This window comes from Diorhabda sublineata, chromosome 9, assembly GCF_026230105.1.
Source record: "Diorhabda sublineata isolate icDioSubl1.1 chromosome 9, icDioSubl1.1, whole genome shotgun sequence".
NCBI classification, from domain to species: domain Eukaryota; kingdom Metazoa; phylum Arthropoda; class Insecta; order Coleoptera; family Chrysomelidae; genus Diorhabda; species Diorhabda sublineata.
Window position 1 is genome coordinate 727,909 of NC_079482.1, and position 26,353 is coordinate 754,261.

General features: G+C 31.9%; 5 protein-coding genes across 6 annotated transcripts in view; 2 read left to right on the forward strand and 3 right to left on the reverse strand.

Annotated features, from left to right (window-relative positions):
* LOC130448999 (protein hu-li tai shao) overlaps window positions 1-7,644 on the reverse strand; it is a 46,765-nt gene extending 39,121 nt beyond the window's left edge. The window contains exon 1 of the mRNA XM_056786632.1: window positions 7,333-7,644. The gene's annotated coding sequence lies outside the window, so the exon portion shown is untranslated. The remainder of the gene's footprint in view (window positions 1-7,332) is intronic.
* Window positions 3,527-5,230, reverse strand: LOC130448979 (serine/threonine-protein kinase 4-like). The gene is made up of 2 exons (XM_056786613.1): window positions 5,116-5,230; window positions 3,527-4,983 (listed from the first exon to the last, which is right to left on the reverse strand). Exons 1-2 carry the CDS (start codon window positions 5,228-5,230, stop codon window positions 3,527-3,529), a joined length of 1,572 nt encoding a protein of 523 aa, XP_056642591.1.
* Window positions 7,645-8,138: 494 nt separating the features above from the next.
* Window positions 8,139-9,522, forward strand: LOC130448663 (U4/U6.U5 small nuclear ribonucleoprotein 27 kDa protein). Its single transcript, XM_056786123.1, has 3 exons — window positions 8,139-8,246; window positions 8,310-8,520; window positions 8,887-9,522. The coding sequence occupies exons 2-3, from the start codon at window positions 8,318-8,320 to the stop codon at window positions 9,140-9,142; spliced, it is 459 nt and encodes a 152-aa protein (XP_056642101.1). The 5' UTR covers window positions 8,139-8,246; window positions 8,310-8,317; the 3' UTR covers window positions 9,143-9,522.
* A 2,279-nt stretch (window positions 9,523-11,801) lies between these two features.
* On the reverse strand, window positions 11,802-22,557 carry LOC130448643 (Fanconi anemia group I protein). 2 transcript variants are annotated; one of them, XM_056786091.1, is made up of 15 exons: window positions 22,398-22,557; window positions 21,895-22,346; window positions 21,265-21,840; window positions 20,877-21,100; window positions 20,607-20,808; window positions 19,450-19,715; window positions 19,072-19,391; window positions 17,205-17,396; window positions 16,971-17,143; window positions 16,562-16,887; window positions 15,577-15,770; window positions 13,104-13,271; window positions 12,870-13,044; window positions 12,597-12,813; window positions 11,802-12,361 (listed from the first exon to the last, which is right to left on the reverse strand). In XM_056786091.1, the coding sequence occupies exons 1-15, from the start codon at window positions 22,488-22,490 to the stop codon at window positions 11,863-11,865; spliced, it is 4,077 nt and encodes a 1,358-aa protein (XP_056642069.1). In that variant the 5' UTR covers window positions 22,491-22,557; the 3' UTR covers window positions 11,802-11,862. The 2 variants fall into 2 exon arrangements, with proteins under 2 accessions (XP_056642069.1, XP_056642070.1); XM_056786092.1 differs by having other exon boundaries at window positions 11,803-12,361; window positions 21,895-22,342; window positions 22,398-22,413.
* A 494-nt stretch (window positions 22,558-23,051) lies between these two features.
* LOC130448656 (gastrula zinc finger protein XlCGF57.1-like) lies at window positions 23,052-25,065 on the forward strand. The gene is made up of 3 exons (XM_056786113.1): window positions 23,052-23,639; window positions 23,726-24,080; window positions 24,143-25,065. The coding sequence occupies exons 1-3, from the start codon at window positions 23,502-23,504 to the stop codon at window positions 24,841-24,843; spliced, it is 1,194 nt and encodes a 397-aa protein (XP_056642091.1). The 5' UTR covers window positions 23,052-23,501; the 3' UTR covers window positions 24,844-25,065.
* Window positions 25,066-26,353: the final 1,288 nt, after the last annotated feature.

Sequence of the window (26,353 nt, forward strand, 5' to 3'; positions counted from 1 at the left end):
AAATAGGAAAACGACTGTTTGTTGTATAAACACTCATGAGCAGCTACAAATTCCAGTTTTTTTATTAAAAAAAAGTGATTTTTCAGGGTATTCGCAACTACAAACTAAATTAGAAAAGTGAGGTTACGTTTTTGACGTTCGTCGCTTAAAAAGTTGGTTAACTTCGACGTCAAGATGGCGTCAAATAGGAAAACGACTGTTTGTTGTATAAACACTCATGGGCAGCTACAAATTCCAGTTTTTTTATTAAAAAAAAGTGATTTTTCAGGGTATTCGCAACTACAAACTAAATTAGAAAAGTGAGGTTACGTTTTTGACGTTCGTCGCTTAAAAAGTTGGTTAACTTCGACGTCAAGATGGCGTCAAATAGGAAAACGACTGTTTGTTGTATAAACACTCATGGGCAGCTACAAATTCTAGTTTTTTTATTAAAAAAAAGTGATTTTTCAGGGTATTCGCAACTACAAACTATATTAGAGAAGTGAGGTTACGTTTTTGACGTTCGGCGCTTAAAAAGTTGGTTAACTTCGACGTCAAGATGGCGTCAAATAGGAAAACGACTGTTTGTTGTATAAACACTCATGAGCAGCTACAAATTCCAGTTTTTTATTAAAAAAAGTGATTTTTCAGGATATTCGCAACTACAAACTAAATTAGAAAAGTGAGGTTACGTTTTTGACGTTCGTCGCTTAAAAAGTTGGTTAACTTCGACGTCAAGATGGCGTCAAATAGGAAAACGACTGTTTGTTGTATAAACACTCATGGGCAGCTACAAATTCTAGTTTTTTTATTAAAAAAAAGTGATTTTTCAGGGTATTCGCAACTACAAACTATATTAGAGAAGTGAGGTTACGTTTTTGACGTTCGGCGCTTAAAAAGTTGGTTAACTTCGACGTCAAGATGGCGTCAAATAGGAAAACGACTGTTTGTTGTATAAACACTCATGAGCAGCTACAAATTCCAGTTTTTTATTAAAAAAAGTGATTTTTCAGGGTATTCGCAACTACAAACTAAATTAGAAAAGTGAGGTTATGTTTTTGACGTTCGGCGCTTAAAAAGTTGGTTAACTTCGACGTCAAGATGGCGGCAAATAGGAAAACGACTGTTTGTTGTATAAACACTCATGGGCAGCTACAAATTCCAGTTTTTTATTAAAAAAAGTGATTTTTCAGGGTATTCGCAACTACAAACTAAATTAGAAAAGTGAGGTTACGTTTTTGACGTTCGTCGCTTAAAAAGTTGGTTAACTTCGACGTCAAGATGGCGTCAAATAGGAAAACGACTGTTTGTTGTATAAACACTCATGAGCAGCTACAAATTCCAGTTTTTTATTAAAAAAAGTGATTTTTCAGGGTATTCGCAACTACAAACTAAATTAGAAAAGTGAGGTTACGTTTTTGACGTTCGTCGCTTAAAAAGTTGGTTAACTTCGACGTCAAGATGGCGTCAAATAGGAAAACGACTGTTTGTTGTATAAACACTCATGAGCAGCTACAAATTCCAGTTTTTTATTAAAAAAAGTGATTTTTCAGGGTATTCGCAACTACAAACTAAATTAGAAAAGTGAGGTTACGTTTTTGACGTTCGTCGCTTAAAAAGTTGGTTAACTTCGACGTCAAGATGGCGTCAAATAGGAAAACGACTGTTTGTTGTATAAACACTCATGAGCAGCTACAAATTCCAGTTTTTTATTAAAAAAAGTGATTTTTCAGGGTATTCGCAACTACAAACTAAATTAGAAAAGTGAGGTTATGTTTTTGACGTTCGGCGCTTAAAAAGTTGGTTAACTTCGACGTCAAGATGGCGGCAAATAGGAAAACGACTGTTTGTTGTATAAACACTCATGGGCAGCTACAAATTCCAGTTTTTTTATTAAAAAAAAGTGATTTTTCAGGGTATTCGCAACTACAAACTAAATTAGAGAAGTGAGGTTACGTTTTTGACGTTCGTCGCTTAAAAAGTTGGTTAACTTGGACGTCAAGATGGCGTCAAATAGGAAAACGACTGTTTGTTGTATAAACACTCATGGGCAGCTACAAATTCCAGTTTTTTTATTAAAAAAAAGTGATTTTTCAGGGTATTCGCAACTACAAACTAAATTAGAAAAGTGAGGTTATGTTTTTGACGTTCGGCGCTTAAAAAGTTGGTTAACTTCGACGTCAAGATGGCGTCAAATAGGAAAATGATTCCTTATATTCCGCTAAATAAGAGTGTTTTCCGGAAAAATCATAGCATTTAAGGTAAACGAACTTTAGCATATGATCGATTCCAAAACAAACAAAAAATATATTTAATTTAGTCGTTGTTTAATTTTGTCTCCGCGAGTTTAATGAAAAAAAAAAAAAAAAAAAAAAAAAGTCAAGGAATTTGTTGTTTGGCATCATTCCAAAACGAAATTCGACGAAGGTGGTTTTAGTATCAGTAATTACCAGATGTTGACGACTTTTGACATTTCATACTCGATATATTTCCGAGCGTTTTTATATTTTTCCACTATTTAAACCTTCTCCGGACTTCTCAAGACCGAAATTAGTCAAATCCGTCCAGCCGTTGTCGTGTTTTAGCGTACACCAATTCATTTATATGTTATATGGAATTTCCATTTAGGGAAGGGCTTATTTATATCATTTTTTTTTTCGCCCAAAGGTGTGTAATCGTTCTATTTCAAACATTCCCTATGCCATCCAGAACGGATAACTATTTTTAACTCAATTATGGTAAAATGAAAGGGTGTTGTTTTCCTAATATACTTTGCTAGACACAAGGGAGAACATCGACATGTTAATACGTCCATATAAACAGTTTAATGCCTTGTTTGTCCTACTAAATGTCTTCCTTCCTTCTATAAATTCCATTATAAAGTTTTATGAACTATCCAATCGATTTAAGTGACACTGTATTGTAAAAAAAGCCGTTGTTTACGAAAATCCATTGCGTCCAATAAGAATTTTAATTAGCCAGATCATAGATGATTAAAACGCACCTTAGACGGCGGTAGTTGCTGGAAAAATATTAGAATCCGTACAGCGTACGCTTCAAATTATATTTTTTCTACGTTATTGAACATAACCTCAACTATAACATTCTGTTATGCATCGAAGCCACGTCTACGATCCACGATTAGGGACCAGAACCCCGCTCGCAAGTCCGGCTCGGTAGAGATTGATATAGACAACTAAAAAGGGCCTGTTGGTGCGTGGAGACTAACGAAACCGTCGACCACGTCTTCTGTGTACGCCTTGTAGTCATACGAACGCGGTTTAAACACTTGGACAAGCTTCTCAACTTGCCCGATGACGTCGAAGGGTTCGAGCCGAAGCTCCCGATCGGGTTTACGAGGGACATCGGCTTTTAGTAACGTCGCGGACCTATCCGAAGATCATTCGGTCGTCTACAACGAACTATGAAGAATAACGAAGAAATCAGTCGGTTCTAACAAGTTTTAACTTGTCGCACTCATATAAAGTAGACAAAAAACGGGCGCTGGAACTTGTTAACGCGGTCGTGAATAAAACAGTGGATAAATTTAAAAATTTCTATTTCTCTCTCTCTTAATATGTATAGCGTTTTCTAACGGTTGGGCTTTAAGGGAATAATGTCTCTGCAATTCCTCGATTTCCTTCTCCATGGCGGTATCCAACAATTCGAATCTCTCCTTCAATTCCTCGTAGCCGAGATCTTTGAGGAAATTGAAATTGCAATCCGCCGGTCTGATTCGTTCCAATTTAACGTCCAAAGGTTCTTCGGCGTAACCGCGCGAGGAAACTATCTGCGCTACGGAGGGACCAGCAGCAGAAGACGAAGACGCGACGCCTCGTCGCGCCGAAGAAAAATCCCCGTCGGCGTTCGGTTTATCGAAATGTTCCAAAAAAGGCGGTTTATATTTTCTAGTTTCCGGCGATTTCATCGTTCCTTCGATATCTTCGTCGTCGTCGTCGCTGTTGATAACAACCATAGTACCTAAATCGGATTGCACGGTAATCATAGTACCGCTTTGGCTGGGCACTTTGTTAGGTACTAGAGTAGCTTCGGATTCGTTTTGTTCGAGTATCGATCCGATCAAAGGCATTCTGGTGTATTTTTGATTTTTTCTTATTTCGCACGCCTCCGAAATCATCTGATTTAAAACGGCGGGTCCTTTCGATTTTTGTAAAAACACGTGATTTATAAGTTCCGTAGCCGAAGCTCGATCGCAAGGGTTTTTCACCAAACACACGCTGACGAAATCTATAAATTCGGCCGTCCATCTATCGGGATCTCGAAAAGACGGCGGCGGTTTGGTGGGTATCATAAAAACGGCCCTCATCGGATGAATATCGGCGTAAGGCGGTTTCCCTTCGGCCATTTCCAAAGCCGTTATACCGATACTCCAAATATCGGCGACGCAATCGTATCCAATTTCCAATATTATTTCGGGGGCCATCCAAAACGGCGAACCTATAACCGTGTTACGTTTCGATATGGTTTCGGTTAATTGACCGGCGACGCCGAAATCGGCCAATTTGGCGTGTCCGTCGGTATTTAATAGAATATTCCCGGCTTTTATGTCTCTATGAATTTTTCTATTCGCGTGGAGGTATTCCAAACCTTTTAGGGCATCGGAAAGTATGGTGGCGATTTCGCATTCCGTCAAAGTTTTCTTTCTCAATCTTATTATATCGGAAACGGATCCGGCTCCGCAATATTCCATGATTATCCACAAATCGGTATTTTTGAAATAACTTCCGTAATATTTAACCACGTACGGACTATCGCACTGTTGCATTATCGATATTTCTTTTATAATTTCGTGCAGATCGGTATCTAAAGGTACTTGTTTTATCGCAACTATGTTGCCCGATTCCTTGTGGAGAGCCTTGAACACGCTCCCGTACGACCCTTCGCCCAACTTGCATATTATGTCGAAAACTTCTTCGGGTTGGCGCGTCAAACTTTCTTCGGACAGCATCTTTAATTTGTTCGCCGCCATGATCGGGTAGGTACCTGGAAAGATGAAGCTCCAAACAATATATACTTTACTATCGATATTTACAATGTTGGCGGTTCATTAGATCAAAACGGTTATCCCCCGACACAACCAAATGGTTTTTATTCGAAACCAAATACAATGCCGACCTAAATCTACTCCAAGATACCCTGAAGGAGATGAATCCGACCGGGCGCTTCCGTTGTCTACGGTTTCATCCTTCTCCACGCGCCAAAGACACTCCGCATCGTCCGTGATGACCATGGTGTCTTAGATGATGGTATCCGGTGATTTCGCGCCTTCTTAGTTGGAGGTGTTGCGAGCTGACGCGATGGTTACATCAAGGATGGGTTCTGGATCCATCGGTAAAAGAATTGGTGGGGGTTTACCCTTCACAGAAAGAGCAGAGGAATGTTAGGCGGTGATGCATGTCCTGGCAATCTGCCAAAGGCGTTCCGTTGTTAAAATAACTAGCAACAAAAGTTTGAAGCAACTATTTAGGTTACGAAAAAACTTGTAGGAAATCAGCCTTCAATACAATTTGTAATAAATCATTTTGAAATTCCGATATATAAATCTTTCAAATCTAAAACAACGTGAAAAAACGTATCATTAGTCCCTTCAGGTCGATAATGTAGAACTCTACTAGTTGGTAGACAAAGATGGAAGAGAGTTCAAACGGATTTTTTCCAATCAGGGAAAAATTTGTGCTATTTTAAGGTAATATTTTTTTTTATAAAAGATCAGGTGACATGATTAAAAAAAAATGATCAAAAACGCATATAGATAACGTCTATCTATATGTATATATATACATATATCTTATTTATTTAATGAAAAATAAGTTTGTATTTGAGATAAGATTATATATCAATTAATTTTGTCTCCGAGTATATTAAAACTCATCATCTAAAACAAATCACAACGTAACATAAACCTGATAACTTCACTTACCTGTTTTATACTGAATTTTCCCACCAATAAACCTTCTCCCGCGTAAATTAATTTTAGCGGGAAAACTATATAGTGAAGATTCCCGCCAAGGAATTAACTTTCGCGCGAAAAGTTTTATTGGTGGAAAAATTTAATATAAAACTGGTAAGTCAAGTTAATAAGTTTCAAATTACCTTAACACATACAACCACACTGACTTTTTTTATAACTTGGTTATCAAAACGCTCATAGATAATGACACTTGCAACGACCATAGAACTTAATCTTAACAATTCCATCGAAATAATTATCTGAGTATTAGATGAAACTACAATTCATAAGTTGGTAATGATTAGTGACAATTACGGTCATAGAACTAAATCTCAACAATTCCATGGGTGTAAAAAGTGTAATTCTGGCTATTCACATTATTTTCGTGAAGCGAAACTTCAATAATGTTTTTATTGAAAAATTAATTTCGTATTCAATTCAAGGTCATATGTTTGAAATTAATATTCAATTGATTGAATCGAGAATAGAAATCAATTTATCAATTCTAATAATTAAAACCAATATTCAACGTTCGATTATTCGAAATTAAAAAAAAAATAATCTCGACTTTGTACGACTACTACTAAGTAATTTACTGAAATCAATGGAAAAATATCATATGTACTTAAATTAACCTCAAAAACATAGTGGAATGAGATAACACTGTGACACTTGAGGAATCAAAACTCGAGTAAAAAATTATTTTGTTAATTAGGTGATTTCACTAACATAGATAAAACATTCCAAGTATTTTAAACAAAACAATTTACTTTTTGTTCGTAAATTGGTTTTTCGATAAAAAGGTTATCAACGCGTCCGATAATTAAAAAAAAAATCTATTACACAAATTATATAACAGCATTTTAAAATTTACCAACACCTTTGTGCAACTGTACACATTAAACAACTTTCATGAGTGAAGATGAGATCATCGTCTATACATAAGTCAATTTAAAAAGAACCAACCAAAAATTCCCTTCAATATAAATCAACTAATATGATGTTAAAAGCGAAATTATAATAATAAATATATCGTTATTTAATTATTGTGCAATTTTATTTTACTCAACATCGATTTTTAATCCTCAATAAAATAGCAAATATGATATAACTATATATATAATCATAAAAGTTGAAAGTATTAAGTATGTGGCCTAATTTTCCCGTCTAGACTATTGAATCGATTACTTTCCTCATAGAAACAGTTAAAAATGACTATATTGTAACAAACAATAGAAATGGGGCCCGAATATTGCGGATGAACGGACAGGTGAAGTGACACACCCCTGATATAACTTGACAAAATTAAAATCGTAAATAACGTAAGCCATATATGATCAACGGCAATCTCGTTATTATTATATTTCAATTAAAAAACTTACCGTATTATTTTTTAAATCAGAATGATTATTCGCCGCTTTCGACGATTCTCCGGAGACTCGATCGGCGATTGCTTCGCCAATAATTTGATAGGTGTTAAAACTAATCACTGATGCTATAAGAGGATACGCCTCATACGATCCAACGATATCACAAATTTAGATAATAAATTGATGCGGCATTCGTTTTTAAGTTTATATAAAACACTTAAATCTATAAATTAGCACATAAAAGTCATTCGGTCCGCGTACCAACACCAGTTTCCTCCATACACCACTCTTCTATCTAGAAACACCAAACACCTCTGACGGTTTGCTGCCTTGTTGCGCCGGCGCAATTGAAAACCAAAAATAATTCAATAATTGCTACGTTGTCGTTTCGTGAAAAATAGTAAAAACAGTAAAAGTCTTCAATAAAAAAAAATGAATATAATAAACTGATTATTTAAAATATGATAATCAACGATTACAAATTTTTATTATGATTCTAATGAAATAAACATTTCATCAACTGAATTCTTATAAAAATAATGGAATGATTAGATACGTTTTTCGTTATAGTTAAAATTATATTTGAAATATATTTTCAATTTTGATAAAAAATTTAGTTATTTCTTTATTTAAAATGAGTCAATAAAGAAAAAAAAAACTTTTATGCCGAAATATGGCAACATGATTTTATTCCATTCCATAATCGTGTATGCTTCAAGCGATTTTAAACCTTTTTGCAATTAGCTATAAATGTCAGAATCCAATATAGTATTCTTAAAACGTTACTTGGACATCAGCGCTTCCGCGTAAAAAACTGCAACTAAATTTAGTATTTTCCGACATTTTTATGTAGTGGTTAGATGTCAAAATAAAATTCATAAAAATATTAAGCAAAAAAAAGTTTTTCAATTTTCTTCAGTTACAAGGTATTTTTAAACTATTTTATGCTAATTGTGATTTAAAAAATTACTTTTTTTACTTTATTTTAGTTTGAAAAATGCGAAGAAGTAGGTCAAAATCTCCTGGTCCTAGTAGAAGAAGGGAAAGAGATAGAGAACGAGATAAAGAAAGGGACAGAGATAGGGACAAGGATAAGGAACGACATAGACGCAAGAGATCGAGGGATAGGTCGCGAGACAGGGATAGGAGACGCCATTCTTCTGAAAGGGGTGACAGGAGATATTCACGTTCAAGGTCTAGGTAAGTGGTTTTTTCGTACTAAATTTCATAAAATTTGAGATTAAAGTTTATTCCCAGGTATAAATATTTCAAATTCCTTCCATTTCGTCGAAATTTAATTATTATTTGCTAGTTTTGGAAATAAAACAAAATTTATAAATGTTTTGTTAAGGCTAGTCTACAGGATAACAGTGGTTAAAATGATTTGGTAGAAATAAAGTTTAATTGTAAAAAAAAATGTTTTATGATACATTAACAACTATTTATATAGCTTGTTGATTTCCTATGTTTATTAATTGGTGTTAATGATCTACGGTGATCAGAAGCTCCAGTTATTTTTCATGCCGAAATTAGTAGTTTTATCTCGCCCCATATCAATATTTGTAGGTCACCGGCAGATAGACGGACGAAACGAAATTCTTTACCGGATAGACCGGTAGTCACAGCAGCAGATTTAGAAGGAAAAACAGCAGAAGAACAGGAAATGATGAGGATAATGGGTTTTTGTAATTTTGATACGACTAAAGGTAAAAAAGTTGGTGGTAACGATGTAGGAGCTGTACATGTTATACTTAAAAGAAAATATAGACAGTACATGAATCGGAAAGGCGGGTTTAACAGACCTCTAGATTTTGTAGCTTAATAAGACCATGTGATGTTATTGTAGGGCATTTATTTGAATTTGAACAACCGATACCTCATCTTAGTAACCTCTTATTACAGTTTTTATATAACACATATTTATACCTCCGATATTTTCAGGTTTTTAATTGAAATATTATAGTAAGTCGTAATTGATGCATATATTTCATTTCGGTTTTTGTTTTGAAAACTTGTTACTGTATAATTCAATTTAGTCATAAGTACACAGTAAAAACCTTTTAATAAATTTGTTAAATTGTTTTATACAATAGTTAACACTTACGGTTTGTTCAATTGACACTATTTCTCATATTATGTATAATAATTAATATCTTAATTTGTTAATTTATATTTTTTAACAAATAAAATTGAAAAGACTGATTCTTGAGTTGTTTTATTTCAAAACAGTTTAGAAAAGTGTATAAAAAACAGTTTATTTGACAGATTTACATGAGTACTGAAAAATTAAAGGATTAAATACACTCAATCCCTAATTGAGTGTATAAATTTCGCATTGAGAAATTGTAATCCAAAAGATCCAACAGTGGATGTACACAGTAATCGTGGAGTAGAGAGAAACGGAATAGCTATAAACTTAGGGACATATAAACCGTTTCCAGGACCTGAACCATATTGTGGTATACACAACAAATATAGAGAAAATATTGGAAAAAATAGGGGTGAAATCAGTTACTGGGACAATCTACTAGGGTTGAGACAGGCAAAGACATTCCTGGGAAACTATACGAATACAAACCGGAGTCCTATTGGGATACTGTCGCTTCAATGAACACCTGAAGGCTCTAGTTTTAACAGATCCTGTTGCGCTGAGGAAGAAACGTTTCTCTACATTCCCTCGAAGTGTGAGACACTATGGAATTCCAGAGGCCTACACATGGGAGCGTAAAAAATAGAATATGATGATCTCTGGTAGTCATACCCTGAAATTTCTGTGAGGGATTGATAGATCAACTGTAAATATCGAAGATCCCCTGCATTGCAGCAAAAAAGGAAGATATAATAGATCCTTTGGGTCCTGGTGTACTTAATATTCATGGATGCATAATCATATGGTTGGTTGTTGAAAAACCGAAAATTTTTAGTGGAAATTGCACAAAAAAGTAAACTAGGAAAAATAAACTATTTAATTGAAGGAATTATGAAATATCTAATTTTCAATGTGGTATAAAGAAAATCATTAAAAACAACTGAAACATACAGTTTTTTACATTTAATAATTTTCCTTAATCAAAATTATGGCATTACAATTGAAATTAAATAACATTCATTTTTCTCAGTGTACTATTAATGTTTGTTTTTTACTGTTTTACTATAAATAATGACGCGAAATATAAAACAAACATCAAGTGGAAAACTGATTGTCAAACTAACACATTGTAACATGTATAATTGGTTGTCTACATAATGAACGTAAAGTATAACTGGATGCATAATTAACAAACAGTAAGTGTTGAACTGGTTGCCGAATTAATTCATTTTAAGTGTAAAACTGGTTGCCAAACTGACACCTCTCGATATGTAAAACTGGTTGTCTATATAATAAACATAGAGTATAATTGGATACATAATTTAGAAACAGTAGAACTGGTTGCCGAATTAATTCATTTTAAGTGTAAAACTGGTTGCCAAACTGACACCTCTCGATATGTAAAACTGGTTGTCTATATAATAAACATAGAGTATAATTGGATACATAATTTAGAAACAGTAGAACTGGTTGCCGAATTAATTCATTTTAAGTGTAAAACTGGTTGCCAAACTGACACCTCTCGATATGTAAAACTGGTTGTCTATATAATAAACATAGAGTATAATTGGATACATAATTTAGAAACAGTAGAACTGGTTGCCGAATTAATTCATTTTAAGTGTAAAACTGGTTGCCAAACTGACACCTCTCGATATGTAAAACTGGTTGTCTATATAATAAACATAATTTAGAAACAGTAGAACTGGTTGCCGTACTGCTTCACATTAAATGTAAAACTGGTTGCCGAATTAATTCATTTTAAGTGTAAAACTGGTTGCCAAACTGACACTTCTCAATATGTAAAACTGGTTGTCTATATAATAAACATAGAGTATAATTGGATACATAATTTGGAAACAGTAGAACTGGTTGCCGAATTAATTCATTTTAAGTGTAAAACTGATTGCCAAACTAATACATTGTAACATGTATAATTGGTTGTCTACATAATAAACGTAGAGTATAACTGGATGCATAATTAACAAACATTGAGTGTAGAACTGGTTGCCAAATTAATTCATTTCAAGGGTAAAACTGGTTGCCAAACTAATATATTATGTGTATTATTGGTTGTCTATATAATAAACGTAGAGTATAACTTTGTTCATAATTAACGAACACTAAGCGTAGAATTGGTTGTCGAATTAAATCACTTTGAGTGTAAAACTGGTTGCCAAACTAATATACTATAATAGAATGAATAATAAACATTAAGTGTAGAGCTAGTTGCCGAACTATTCCACATTAAGTGTACAACTGGTTGCCTAGCCTATTCACAAAACTGTACACCTGGTTGCCTGCCATAAGGTCCTCATTATTATTAGATTTGATAAAAATTTAGTATAAGATCCAATTATTCTGATTCTTTTTGATAAAATAAAACAGTGTAATCGGTAAAATATAATATTTATTATATAAACAAAGTAACAAAATACAAGTAATGTAACGTTTTATCGTTTAACTTTCTTCTTCGGTCTTTGATCAGATTCTTCATCTGCACTTTCTTCGCTTCTCTCATTATCTTCAATCTTCGATTCTTCGTGACTCGTTCTGGATTCGTCGTTACTAGTTTTGGAATCGTCCAAACTGGATTTGGTTACATCGATAACGGATTCGTTTCCTTCGTTTTCTCCGTTAAGGGCTTCGTTCAATCTCATGATTCTAAAGTCCCTCACGGTTCCTTGCGCCATATATTTCGACATATCAACTTTGGTTTTATTGGATAATTGGATAATGCATTTGCTGAATTGTTCCATTTCGTAGATAGTTTTCGGTAATAATCTAGTTTCGCGGAGGACTTTCGATTTCAATGTGCTCGCGTCGGCGGTTTTCCTTTTGTTATCTTGCGTAGCTTTCGTCGATTCTTTTTGATTCTCCTCCAAGTGCGGAATGAATTTGTAAATAGCCGGCGCTAGTTGTTTACCGGCCAGCTTCACTAACCTCTCAAATCTACAATAAATAAATAAATACTCAAGTAAGATTCGATTTATTGATTTCACTAGAAAAAAAACTACATTTGGCAACAGCGTAATAATCGTATCGATATTGCTCCGATTCATAGAACAACAACTATAACTGACAGATACGACAACATGGCGGCGTTTCCTAATGGCAACCGCGGTGTTGACAAACGTAGTTTTTTTTATTCGAAATGTGATTTTTTTGTATTATAATCACAACTTACCTCGCACTTTGGAAAACTAGATTGATTTTCGACGACCTCGTATTAAAATATTTAGTCAAAGAACTAAGCGTGCCGAATAAGGATATGACGTTCTTAAAAATGGCTTCCGATAAATTTCCGGGCGATATCAGAAGATTAGTGAGATTCGTTAAAATGGTTACGACGAAACACAATTGACAACACACCCCGCGTTCTTTCGTTTTCATATTTTCCTTTCCTGAAAATTTTCGAATTTCACCAAAAAAAAAATATATTCAAAGAAAAAAAAATTACTATTATCGTTAGTTTCTTCTCCGGGGTAACTCATGATGTAATATTCCGATTTCAATCGTCCCACGACTGCATCGATATCTTCCAGGACCGTCTTCAGAGAATTACATAACGATAATAATATATTATTCACGCTAGCTTCGTTTACGATCTTGAAAGTTTCCCGAACGTGTTCTTCCTAAGGGAAATAAAAACGTTTTAACCAAGTGTAGAGGTGTGATAGACACAGTTACTTACTTCCGTTATAACTCCGATAACGTCGCCAAGACTAACCGAAATACTCTCGAACAAAGTCAAACTAACTTTGTATTTCATATGAATCTCGAATAATAAATTAATGAAAGAAGAGGAATTTTTTATTGTGAGGGTGTTGTTGTACGCGAAACTTTTCAACCAATCCAACATCTGGAAATTTTAATATAACATTTTTTTTTTTAAATTTGAATTTAAAACGTCTCAAATTATCATAAAAAACACTGGATAATTAATTGATTAATTTCGTAACCGTCCCCTGTATAATTAAATTTAAATATCACTATGACAAAATGGGACGGTACGGATCTGTCTTAGTATTTAACGATACGATACGAAAAAGTAGCGAAAATCGACATTTTGAAAATTGACAACGTGGCAAATGTTTAACAAATCCAACAACTGAAAATACAGTTTTTTTTCAAATTTTAATATCAAAATTTCAAAGTTTTTAAAAAAAACGACTCAAACTACCAACAAAAACACGAGATAATTAATTTCGTAACCGTCCCCTGTATAATTAAATTTAAATATCACTATGACAAAATGGGACGGTACGGATCTGTCTTAGTATTTAACGATACGATACGAAAAAGTAGCGAAAATCGACATTTTGAAAATTGACAACGTGGCAAATGTTTAACAAATCCAACAACTGAAAATACAGTTTTTTTTCAAATTTTAATATCAAAATTTCAAAGTTTTTAAAAAAAAAACGACTCAAACTACCAACAAAAACACGAGATAATTAATTTCGTAACCGTCCCCTGTATAATTAAATTTAAATATCACTATGACAAAATGGGCCGTTACAGATCTGTCTTAGTATTTAACGATACGATACGAAAAAGTAGCGAAAATCGACATTTTGAAAATTGACAACGTGGCAAATGTTTAACAAATCCAACAACTGAAAATACAGTTTTTTTTCAAATTTTAATATCAAAATTACAAAGTTTTTAAAAAAAACGACTCAAACTACCAACAAAAACACGAGATAATTAATTTCGTAACCGTCCCCTGTATAATTAAATTTAAATATCACTATGACAAAATGGGCCGTTACGGATCTGTCTTTGTATTTAACGATACGATACGAAAAAGTAGCGAAAATCGACATTTTGAAAATTGACAACGTGGCAAATGTTTAACAAATCCAACAACTGAAAATACAGTTTTTTTTCAAATTTTAATATCAAAATTACAAAGTTTTTAAAAAAAAACGACTCAAACTACCAACAAAAACACGAGATAATTAATTTCGTAACCGTCCCCTGTATAATTAAATTTAAATATCACTATGACAAAATGGGACGGTACGGATCTGTCTTAGTATTTAACGATACGATACGAAAAAGTAGCGAAAATCGACATTTTGAAAATTGACAACGTGGCAAATGTTTAACAAATCCAACAACTGAAAATACAGTTTTTTTTCAAATTTTAATATCAAAATTACAAAGTTTTTTAAAAAAAAACGACTCAAACTACCAACAAAAACACGAGATAATTAATTTCGTAACCGTCCCCTGTATAATTAAATTTAAATATCACTATGACAAAATGGGCCGTTACGGATCTGTCTTTGTATTTAACGATACGATACGAAAAAGTAGCGAAAATCGACATTTTGAAAATTGACAACGTGGCAAATGTTTAACAAATCCAACAACTGAAAATACAGTTTTTTTTCAAATTTTAATATCAAAATTACAAAGTTTTTAAAAAAAAACGACTCAAACTACCAACAAAAACACGAGATAATTAATTTCGTAACCGTCCCCTGTATAATTAAATTTAAATATCACTATGACAAAATGGGCCCGTACGGATCTGTCTTAGTATTTAACGATACGATACGAAAAAGTAGCGAAAATCGACATTTTGAAAATTGACAACGTGGCAAATGTTTAACAAATCCAACAACTGAAAATACAGTTTTTTTCAAATTTTAATATCAAAATTTCAAAGTTTTTAAAAAAAAAACGACTCAAACTACCAACAAAAACACGAGATAATTAATTTCGTAACCGTCCCCTGTATAATTAAATTTAAATATCACTATGACAAAATGGGCCGTTACGGATCTGTCTTTGTATTTAACGATACGATACGAAAAAGTAGCGAAAATCGACATTTTGAAAATTGACAACGTGGCAAATGTTTAACAAATCCAACAACTGAAAATACAGTTTTTTTTCAAATTTTAATATCAAAATTTCAAAGTTTTTAAAAAAAAACGACTCAAACTACCAACAAAAACACGAGATAATTAATTTCGTAACCGTCCCATGTATAATTAAATTAAAATATCACTATGACAAAATGGGCCGTTACGGATCTGTCTTAGTATTTTACGATACGATACGAAGAAACAACAGAAATAGACAAAGGGAAAATTGACAACGTGGCATTATTAGTAAGTTTATTAGATAAATGATTAGAAATATTTTAATACCTGTACTGATAGAGAGGTACTGATGTTAGGTGATAGATTCATTAGAGAAGATAAAGTATTGACGGCTATCAATGAGATTTTTTTCAATTCAGGATCATCGACGGCTTCTTCTTCGCCGTTCTCAAACATTTTTTCATAAATTTCGACTATAACCGTCAACGATGTTACTATATCTTCATTTTTATCATCAGAAACTGGAAATTATAATAATTTACATTCATCATTTATTGATTAAAAAATTTTAATAACCAAAAAAAAACTTAAGAGTTGACAACGCTGCGTAGGGTGTTGATAACAAACGTGACCAATTAAATTTGTTTTCACTGGTTACAATCACATTTTGTTTTGGGACGTAGATGGGGTTAAATATTAAAATAAAATTTTTGGCATATGTGGGACGTGATTACTTTTAGAAAAGAACCTAAAATGAGGCATGACCGAGGTAGGGTCGATTTTATTGGTGTTGGAATGTTTTCTTTTGATATTGGACTCGATCAACGTGCATCCACCACCATGCAATTAAGAGAACTGAGAAACCGGAAATCAGATATGAACGTCTAACGACGGCGGACGGAGAATGGAGCGCCAAGTTTATGAATTTTTAAAATAATATTGGCGGGAATGGAAAAATTTGAATAAAAGATAATATCTGCAATTTATAAGAATTAGTGAAACTTTTGAAAACCTATTTTAAAGGTAATTATTAATAATAAATACATAAAACCCATATTTTAAAATAATTAAACATAAACTATAATAAACAGGAAAGAATTGACATTAATTAAAAAAAAACATCCAATGTTGTCACGTACAATTTTTTTTCAGGGATTATAAGGAAATTTTTAATGATGTTCATATTAATAGTAATTAGTATTTTTCAGCAATTGATATACATACAAAATTTTATTTAGCTTTAAATTATAAAAAATTATTATTAATCCGATAAAAAAATATTAAATATAATTTTTAAAAGAGATTCACTTACCTATTTTACTTAAAAACGACTGCAGATTCGGTTTGTAATTGACATTAATCGTATGCAAAATCAAATCGAAACATTCCAAAGCTAAAACCGCCGTCGCCGAATCGAAATCGACGAATTCGTTCATTCTTCGGACGATTCCTCTGAAAAGTAACGACGCTACTTCGGTTATGTGATCGTAATAAATTTTTTTCGTTCCAGTTTCCAAATCTTTACGTCGTTTAACCTCGCGTATCAAAAATAGCGTCGCCGCTAATACGTGTTGGTGTAATTCTTTTTTCGTTTTTATTACATTAGCTTCTGAAGCTGTCACCCACGTTAATTTCGGTCTAAAATTTGATCAAAAATGAGAATTGTGGATTTGAGAATTGGCAACATGGTAAAATTGATATTTGTAATAAATTATTCTTACTCGTATAATAAATTTAAAGCTTTTTTGGCGATTTCGAAATCCCAAACGGTATCAGGAATTTTAAATGATTTATTCGCAGATTTGTGCGAATCTTTTTTTTGAGTTTGAGTAGGTTGAGTGGACTTATTCGCGTTTTTCTTTTTGGATTCCGCTTTTTTAGGTTTGGAAAGAGACTAAAATGAATATTAAATTTCAAAAATCGACAAAAGAAAAAATATTGAAAATAATTCTTACTTTCGAAAAGTGAATTAGTCTATTATAACCTTGAAATAAACTATTCACCGTCTGACTCTGTTTATCGGAATGTAAATTCCAAGAAAATATTTTGTAACCTAAAAGCGCTTCGTAAGTACTCATAGCTTCTTTTAAAATGTGTGACTTTTTCTGTGATTCCGGTATAATATCTAACAAATCAGTACCGTCATCCTAAAAAAAAAGAAGAATAAACATATTCCAACCTAACTTATTTTTCATTGATTTTCATAGAAAAATTAAAAGTTATATCTGACATTCTTACAAATATCAAAATGCAAGTTAAACCAATACTCGTGTATCATAATTCCATGCATTGATATCATCATGTCATCAGAGTTGCCAAATTTATTCTTTTGAAATTATGCCTTAGGTTAGTATTTTCAAATTTTTATTATCAATTACTGTATAAGTTATAAAATGTTATTTTCATAATTATTTAAAGAAAACGTAATAATTTTGTATTTTATGTTGTAAGTAATAAATAGTAAATTATAATTTATATTAGAAACTAATTACATAATTTCATGTTAAAACTTACAACATGGCAACGGTGTAAAACTTATGTTTTGTTTTGACAAGAAAGGGATGTTTATTTATCTATTGTAGATTCTATTGAATATACTGTATCTATGATTAAAAGTAATAATCAAAAGAATGATAGAAATTGATCGCAATCTGAACGATGTCATTCGTTTATGGCAATAATAATACAATCATTCGTTAAAACTTAGGTTATAAAAATTTGACAATAAATGTTTGGCAGTGGAAGTTATCACAAAATAGAATTATAAACATAAAAAAACCGACGTGAAGAAACTATAATTTTGTTAATTTGGATGGAGAGTCAAAAAGTGATGTGGAAGTGATAAAATTACGAAAGTACAAAAAAATTATAATCATAGTATACAAAAAGATTTAATGAACTTATTGGTGTATAAAATTAATCAAAATTTGAATATTATGAACTATGAAACGTAAAAATTTGAAATTGAAAGTTAAAAGAAGATGCGAATGTATATACGGGGTAAATTAGAATGATTGTAATTGTTTATAAAGAGAATATATGTAAAAAAGTGGAAGAGAAGGCAATTAGTGTTAATTTGGAAGTAAAATTGATAAGAAAAACTTTTTAAATCTTTAATTACGAAAAAGATTCAATGAATTTGAAATTAACTGTAAAAAGTAGATGGGAATGTATGTACAGGGCGAATTAGAATGAAGGGACCAATAAATTAAGAAGTGAATTGAGTATAATAGTTGACAATGAGAATATATGTAAAAAAAGTGAATTTTCTATTGTTTTTTATCAAAACTAAACCCAAATGAGTGATATTGAAATAAATTGATTAAAATAAACATTACCAATCACATTTACAAAATATAACAACTTATATATATAAAAAAACTTTTGTAATGTCGAGTATACAAAAAAAATTAGAGATGGATCGTTCCAAAGGATATATTGTGTCGATGCATTATCCTGAGGCATGTCCTAAGTTTGGTCATTATTTTGGGACGGTTTTTCTCTGGTGATTCCGTTTCTAAACATTCTAAGTGACGTTTTTTCTACCAAAATCATGTGCGGAGTTGTGGAGGTTTAGAATAATTTGTAGCGTAGCTGTTGGACATGATTTCCAAGACCCAGTGGCACAAATGCAACCCAATCTTTGCATTTTCGAGTGACTGTTCCTTGTGGTATTCGGTACCCCAAACCACACCTTAGGATCTTTGGGTTACAACCCCAATTCCTCCCTAGGAAGTTTCTGCACACCATCAGGACTTTTGTGGCTTAAGTTAGGTGAGACAAATTCAAAAAACCAATATGGAGAAATATAAATAGTCTTACCAGCTCAAAATGAATCAACTCACAATTGGACATTCGTCTGCATAACGATTCTAGGACGGTAACAAATTTAACGACAGTTATATTTTCTTTTTCGTCTTCTAATTCCGAAATTTTCGTTACAATTAAACCGATAGTGTGTATCAATTTTCCGAGCGGTTCTTCCAAAATCATCTGAGCCTCTTTCGAAACTACGATTTTATCGAAAGCTAATGGTGGCAATTGGTCCTCTTCCATAACGTAGTACTTTTTAAAATGGAACCAAAGTAAATCCAGTACAGGGATACACAGTTGAGGATTTAGACAAACTACATCGTACAAACCTAGATGATTAATTAACTTTTATAATGCAAATCTAATGTTTCGATGTATTGATATTACCTTGATAGAATTTGGTTCTGACGTTTTCTTGTTGCATGAAACATCTTTTGAGTATAGTCAATATTTCTAAGCACAACGATTCGTTGCTAAAATTACCGGCCGTGGCGCTTTGGGTATTTTTGTTTATTGATATTTGAGTAAAAACCGAGTGACCAGATGCAAATGAACCGATGCTGTTTTGGCTGAGAGCGGCCATATTCGAAATTTTCAAATTTTTTATTAGTTTCAAATAGCCATTCACTGCGATTTTTCTGGTATCTACAAATCTTGGAAAAATTAAATCGAAAATATAAATTTTTTACCAGAAATATTCAATAATTAGTAGATATTTAAGAACGTCCTAGAATTTCGAAAAAAAAAACCTTTATGATGTATATCAAATTACTTATTAATCTATTTTTCAATTTTTTTTTTAGAATTCACTAACTAAAACTGAAAATAGTATGTAATTTAAACACATTTTATAACAAGATATATAATTCGTTTGAAGAAAAAAAATCTGGCAACAACGCGTGTTTAGTACGTTCACCTTTTATGACACGAAACTTATATTCGGAAATACACATGGGAATGACGTCATGAATTCGACGCCATATTTTAATGCTGTTAGGTACGTGGCATATCAATTATTTTAACACTACTTTCTATATGGCGTCGATATATGACGTACTACTCAGCGTATTTCAGAACAGTTCAACAATATGGCGTTTTTTCATACCATGAATACAGGAAAAATTTTCCAAATCGAAACTGAACTGTCAATTGTCAATTACGAGATAAATGACAATCAAAATTATATATCACAATTTCTCTACTGATTCATAAAAATTGAAATTATTATTCATATGGATACTTTTAAGAAATATTTTGAATATATGAATAAATGTTTCATTTTGATAGAAATACTTTTAAATTCACTTCCTTTACAAGTGATTAAATGCTAGTTTTTTCATTTTTTATATACATTGGAATCGATTTTCGAAAATCGAATTCTAGAACAACGTTAATCGAAAATCCCCACTACTAACCTCAATCTTAATTAATGTTTGTTATAATGTATTCACAACGTTGCCAGATTTCTGATATATCATGGAGATTGAGGAAATGTTAAATTGGAGATTATGTTAAGCTTCGATAACAATTAAATTGGAACCTACCTAGAATAAAGAGCTTTTCTCAAATAAATTATAAGATGATCCCTAACGTTCGGCGATACTTTCACCAATGGAATTAAAGCATCTAGTAATTGATCGGCTACTCGAGCTTGTAATTGTACAAGACAATCGATCAATTCGATTATACAACTCTGATTTTCTAACATCACCAAAGGCATAGATCTACTCAAAATATAAAAACATTCTAAAAAAAAATAAAATAAAATCCCTCCATATATATATACGAATAATATTTCAGTTGGACATATTTACCTATATATTGAGAAACACTTTGCCTAGAAACTATATGATTACCAAGCGTTTTGATAATATTGGAAGCGATGCTACTTTTTCTTTTAATTATTTTTAACAAAATCATATTTCCCAAGTTCCATTGTTTCTCGGCTATTACGTCTCTACCAAGAGCAGATCCCACTTCAAGTAGAACGAAAGCGAAATTAACCAAACCCGAAATAACCAAATCTCTATCCTGTAAACTTTACACAAATTTCATTAATTATCACATCACCACAATTATTATCGAATTGTAAACTGAAGTTGTAGCCACATATATAGAAAAAGTATGTGAAATCCCATAGAAAATCGATGTTTGGATATGAAAAACAGCTCTGTTGGAAGGACGAAATAAACTTACACTTACCTAGAGTGTATGACCTGCATCAACACTTCTTCTGGTTTATTTTTAGATTGTACCATTTCTCTAAACCAAGCTGAGTGAGTGGCCCGTTGATCTTCATTGTAAGATCTCACTATACAAGGTCTTATTATTTCAAAAACTGTTTCTTCGTAATGTGGAATTGTAGAAATAGTGAAAAGTATCATTAGTTGGAAGGGATTTAATATAAACTCGGGAGCTTTTATTGCGTTTTTCAATGAATTCAAGTATTCTTTAATGCATTCGTATCCCATAGAAGCGGCCGTATGTATATGATACAAAACCGTACTTTCCGCTTCAATTGTGTCTTTGTTATCTGTGGCTATCAAGTCGAAACACATCGAATCAGGCGAATCTTCGCTCATATTATTCGCGTTTTGGTGTATTCTCAAATTAAAATAATGGTGGAGTTTTAGAAAAACCGATTTTCCGTTTTGTTGTTTACATAAACGAAGCAGTTGATATATAAAAGTGGGAATTTCTTGAGGTGTGAGTTTTTCTATGTAAGAACCTAATTTGTTTACGACTTTCAAATGTTCATCTTTAGTTAGAGGCATATCACTAAAAAATAGCGTTAAATTAAACTGCTCTAACTTAAAACTCTATTTTTCTTACATAAACAAAGTTGTTAATGGGGTTATGATAGTTGGAGACCAAGACGACATACAAACTGTATTTATAAACTCCGTCTTATATTCTACCCCTGTATAATCTAAATCTTCATAAGTAAAAGTTTCTCTATCAACTAATACATTTAATAATCCTGGTAATAAATCTTTCCAAACGAATTTTATAGATTTTTTCGTTTGAATTTGCTCCAAACAAAAATTGCATATTTTGGCCAGATCATTCGATTTAAAATGGGGTAATTCAAGATTTAGACGATTTAAAATAGCTTCTACTCTAGACTGGGGTAGATCCCTATTTTCAAATTCGTTTAGTAAATTAATAACTAAATTTATTCTTTTGTTGTGATCTTGTGGAGTGTTTTTGAATGATTTTAAAATATAATTCCAAGTTTCTGTGAAATTAGAACTGCATATATCCTTTTTGATGAGATTAACTAACTAAAATATTTAAATTGATTTAAATGTTTCAAATATTAGAAACGAAGTTACCTCAATTTCATTTAGTCCATTCATCAACGATTCAAGTCCTTGTTGATCTCGATTTTTTCCTAATTCGTTAAACTTTTCAATAATTGTCATCATTTTTAATAATTTTCACTTTAAAAGTAATTAATGTTTACAATCAGATAAAAAACCGCTAAAAATATACATAACCATAGATAAAATAGGATTGTTATAGTGTTAATATAGGTTCGTTCCAACAAACAACACTCAGAAATCGTCCAGAGGACCGTACTCCAGAGCATACAAAAACACAATTATTAAAAAAAATTATGTTTTTTTTATGTTAGCGATATCAATGGGAATAATATCCTTTTTGACACCGTATTAAATAACTCGAAAATACGACTCTATGTTTTTCAATCATCTATTATATTTTGACAACAGGTACGTCATAAATCAGGATAGGCAATCAATTCTTTACCGGAAATCGATTATGTTTCCGAACGTCGCGATCCATTTCGTTGGAAATTACAAATTTAAAACTTTTTATTTTCATTATTTTAGTTTCGTGCGTCAATTTATAACATCATAGTTTTCATAATCATTATTCAGCAGTCACTAGCGATTTACCAACACAAGTATTTTACAACGAATTTTTTTACCAATGAGATATTTTTATTTCGAAATCCCAAAAAATACAAAAATCGCAAGTATACTAACTACGCTGCTCATAAGATTTGATCATAGATAACTTTATAAGGGTAATTATTATTTGTTAAACTTGAAAAAAATTATATAGCCCTTCAGCTGATTGCGTTTACTAACAATACAATCGAGCTAAAACTAGTTCTTTCGATTTTCTACAATGAACGAGATCCAAATTACTTCCAAACATTCAGATCATGATATGGTTAACTTTATCATAGTTTCTAAAAACTCTTATAATTATGCTAAGCAAGTATTACTGTTTTTTTTTAATATACATTCATTAATTTCTTAAAACTAATGATTTTCTAATCATTTATCGATTCGTTCGAAATATTTCTGTCATCGATTATCTTATCCAGATTTTCATGTAGGGTTTGTTGATAATTATGAAAAATAAATGTATATAAGTATTTTTTCTTAATATTTTATCTTTATTATAATATGAGTACAATGAGAGAAGAAGATATGTCTTTTAATTATCCACAGATTTGTAGAGCATGTTTTGATCCTAGAAACATAATGTTTTTCGAAAGTCAACACTATATATGGAAAGTTTTTCAAGACGTAACAAATATTCAGGTAATTATTAGGTATTTTATATATTTTTAACAAAAATCTCAATATCTCGAAATGTATTTTCAAAAGAAGGAAATATTAATTTCTAGTTTTTACATGGTGATAAACCCAATTACATCTGTCACGATTGTATCCAAAAACTCAAAGATATTGCGGTTTATGTTGATTTATGTAGGACAAACGACGCAGCCCTTAAACAATATATCTTCAAAAAACAATTACTTCGACCAAATGTACCAATAAAAGAAATAAAACCCGAAATTCAAAGTAGTAGTATTAAATCACAATCTATCCATCAAAATTTGTCTCCAATATCCGGTTTCGTAAAACACGAAGCTGTAGGCGATCATTTAAAATTGTATTTGGACGAAGAGTCAACAGAAGTATCTGAAGATATCAGAGATACACTTCTACCTATGACATCGACGGATTGTTGCGAACCAGGTAAAAAATAAAATATTTTAAGTAGCTAGTAGATTGGTGTGTGAATAAAATTTGAATTTAAGGATGGAATCAATTAATTAACGAAACAGGAAGTCAATCTTACGAAGAAGAGGAACCCCTACTAGGTTTAATGAAAGAAGAAAAACCTTTCGCAAAAGGAGAGGACAGAATCAGACCGTGGCATTGCAAATACTGTTCTAAATCATTTAATCTAAAACATCATCTAATAGGTCACCTCAAAATTCATTCCGGTATCAAACCTTATCAATGTGTAACATGTTTAAGACCGTTTGCAGATCGTAGTTCCATGAATAGACATCTAAAAACCCACACGGGCGCTAAACCGTATTTATGTAGAATATGCGGTCATTCGTTTGCTGAAAAATATTACCTAGCCATACATCACAGGAGCCATTCAGGGGAAAAACCCTACAGTTGCGACGTGTGTTCGAAACGGTTTTCTCGAAAAGACACCCTCAATATGCATTTGAAGACCCATACTGGGGAAAAACCCTATACTTGTACCGTTTGTCAAAAGACATTTTCATTTAAACATCACCTCATCATACATTCAAGGAACCACAACGGGGAGAGACCGTTTCATTGTGTTACTTGTTCGAAATCCTTCTCAGACAGGAGTTCTTTCAATAGACACATCAAATCTTATTGTAGGGTAAACGGGAATGGTACTAACTTGGAAAAGGGACAGATTTTTGATAGTACGGAACAAGAAGTTTATGTCGATATAAAAAATGATAATTAGGTTATGATGTGTACTAAATTTGTAATTGTAGGTGTGTTAGTGCTCTTAAGGATAATATTAGTGTGCTGTAAGTTTTTTATTTATTTAGGTTAATTAAAATATGACCTTAAATGACCGTTTAGTGGAATTAGAAATGTATTATTCGGTGGGTCTCAGTTTTTATTTTGGAAATTGTGTTTTTTGTTCACGTTTTATTTAAAACTAATAAAACTACTGTAATTTTTTGTTTGTTTTATTTATTATTAGTAACCGAAAGGATGTATCATCCCTACAAGCCTATCTGGCCATTAGTTTTGATACATTTCATTATTTCTTCAAATTTTGATTATCCCTCAGTCACACTGTTCTTAAATATCTTCCAATCTCGTCCAGACATTGTTTCCTTGGCCTTCCTCTTCTTTTTTGGCACATTTTAGTACTTATCACCCCTTCTTCTACTGTGCATTATATAGGTTATACAATTTTCAAAATTCTTCTGTACACTTCATCTTCTGATTAGTTTCTTTTATTTATTATTAGTAACAGGATAGTCGATATGTTTCACACGTTCTTTCCATTTTCGCTTCATTTCACCAATCCATCAGTCACTGTACTTAAATATCTTCTCCAACCATTCTTTCCTCGGTTCTTGGCTTCTAGATCTTTCACTGTTTCCATTGTTTTTCTAGTTTTATGACTTATTTTACCAATCTCTCACAAACTACTGTTCTCAAATCTCTTTTGGCCTCCCCATCAGGTTTTTCTTCGCTTTTCCTTTCCCCCATTTTCTTCAACTTTTAGCATTCGTTCTACGCATATAACTTCTGATATTCTATCTATTATATGTCCTAATCAAATCACTCACTGTGCTTTTAAAATAAACGAGTGCTTATACAAATCTAACCGTTATTTATTGGTTCTTTTTCCGTACACTTCACTTTTTTTTTAATTCTACTATAAATATTTCCAGTTTATTCAGTTTTGATTTAAATTTAATTGAAAATATGAAACCAAACAAATCACCTTGCAAATTATTAATATCGGATCTATAGTATCGAATTAACGATTTCCAATTGACATTTTTTGTCACGCACTTTTCTTCTTTTCATAACATTACGCGGTCTATTCCCATATAAATATCGAATTGAAAAGTTATAGCACACAGTTACTCTATTCTCCCCCAGAAAAATTACTATTCTAGGAATTCAATTGAAAATAGTTTTTTATTATTTTTTTTTATAAATTCCATTCCTTGATAAGAATATAAGTCGAATTAAAACCAAATTTTCATTTTTGGAAGTCATAATAATATGACATGAACTCTGACCCTCTACGCTTTCGAATCTTCTATGGTAATTTATTTCAATATATAATTTAAAAGTGACATTTTGATACTGTTAAGACTAATATACTTAGTGTTTGACATCTAAAAACAATTATCGGTTTTATATTTCGGTAATATAGTACAATGGAGTTGTAAAGAACAACACTCATTGGTTGTTTCTATTATGCTCGATCTTTTTCGAAACGT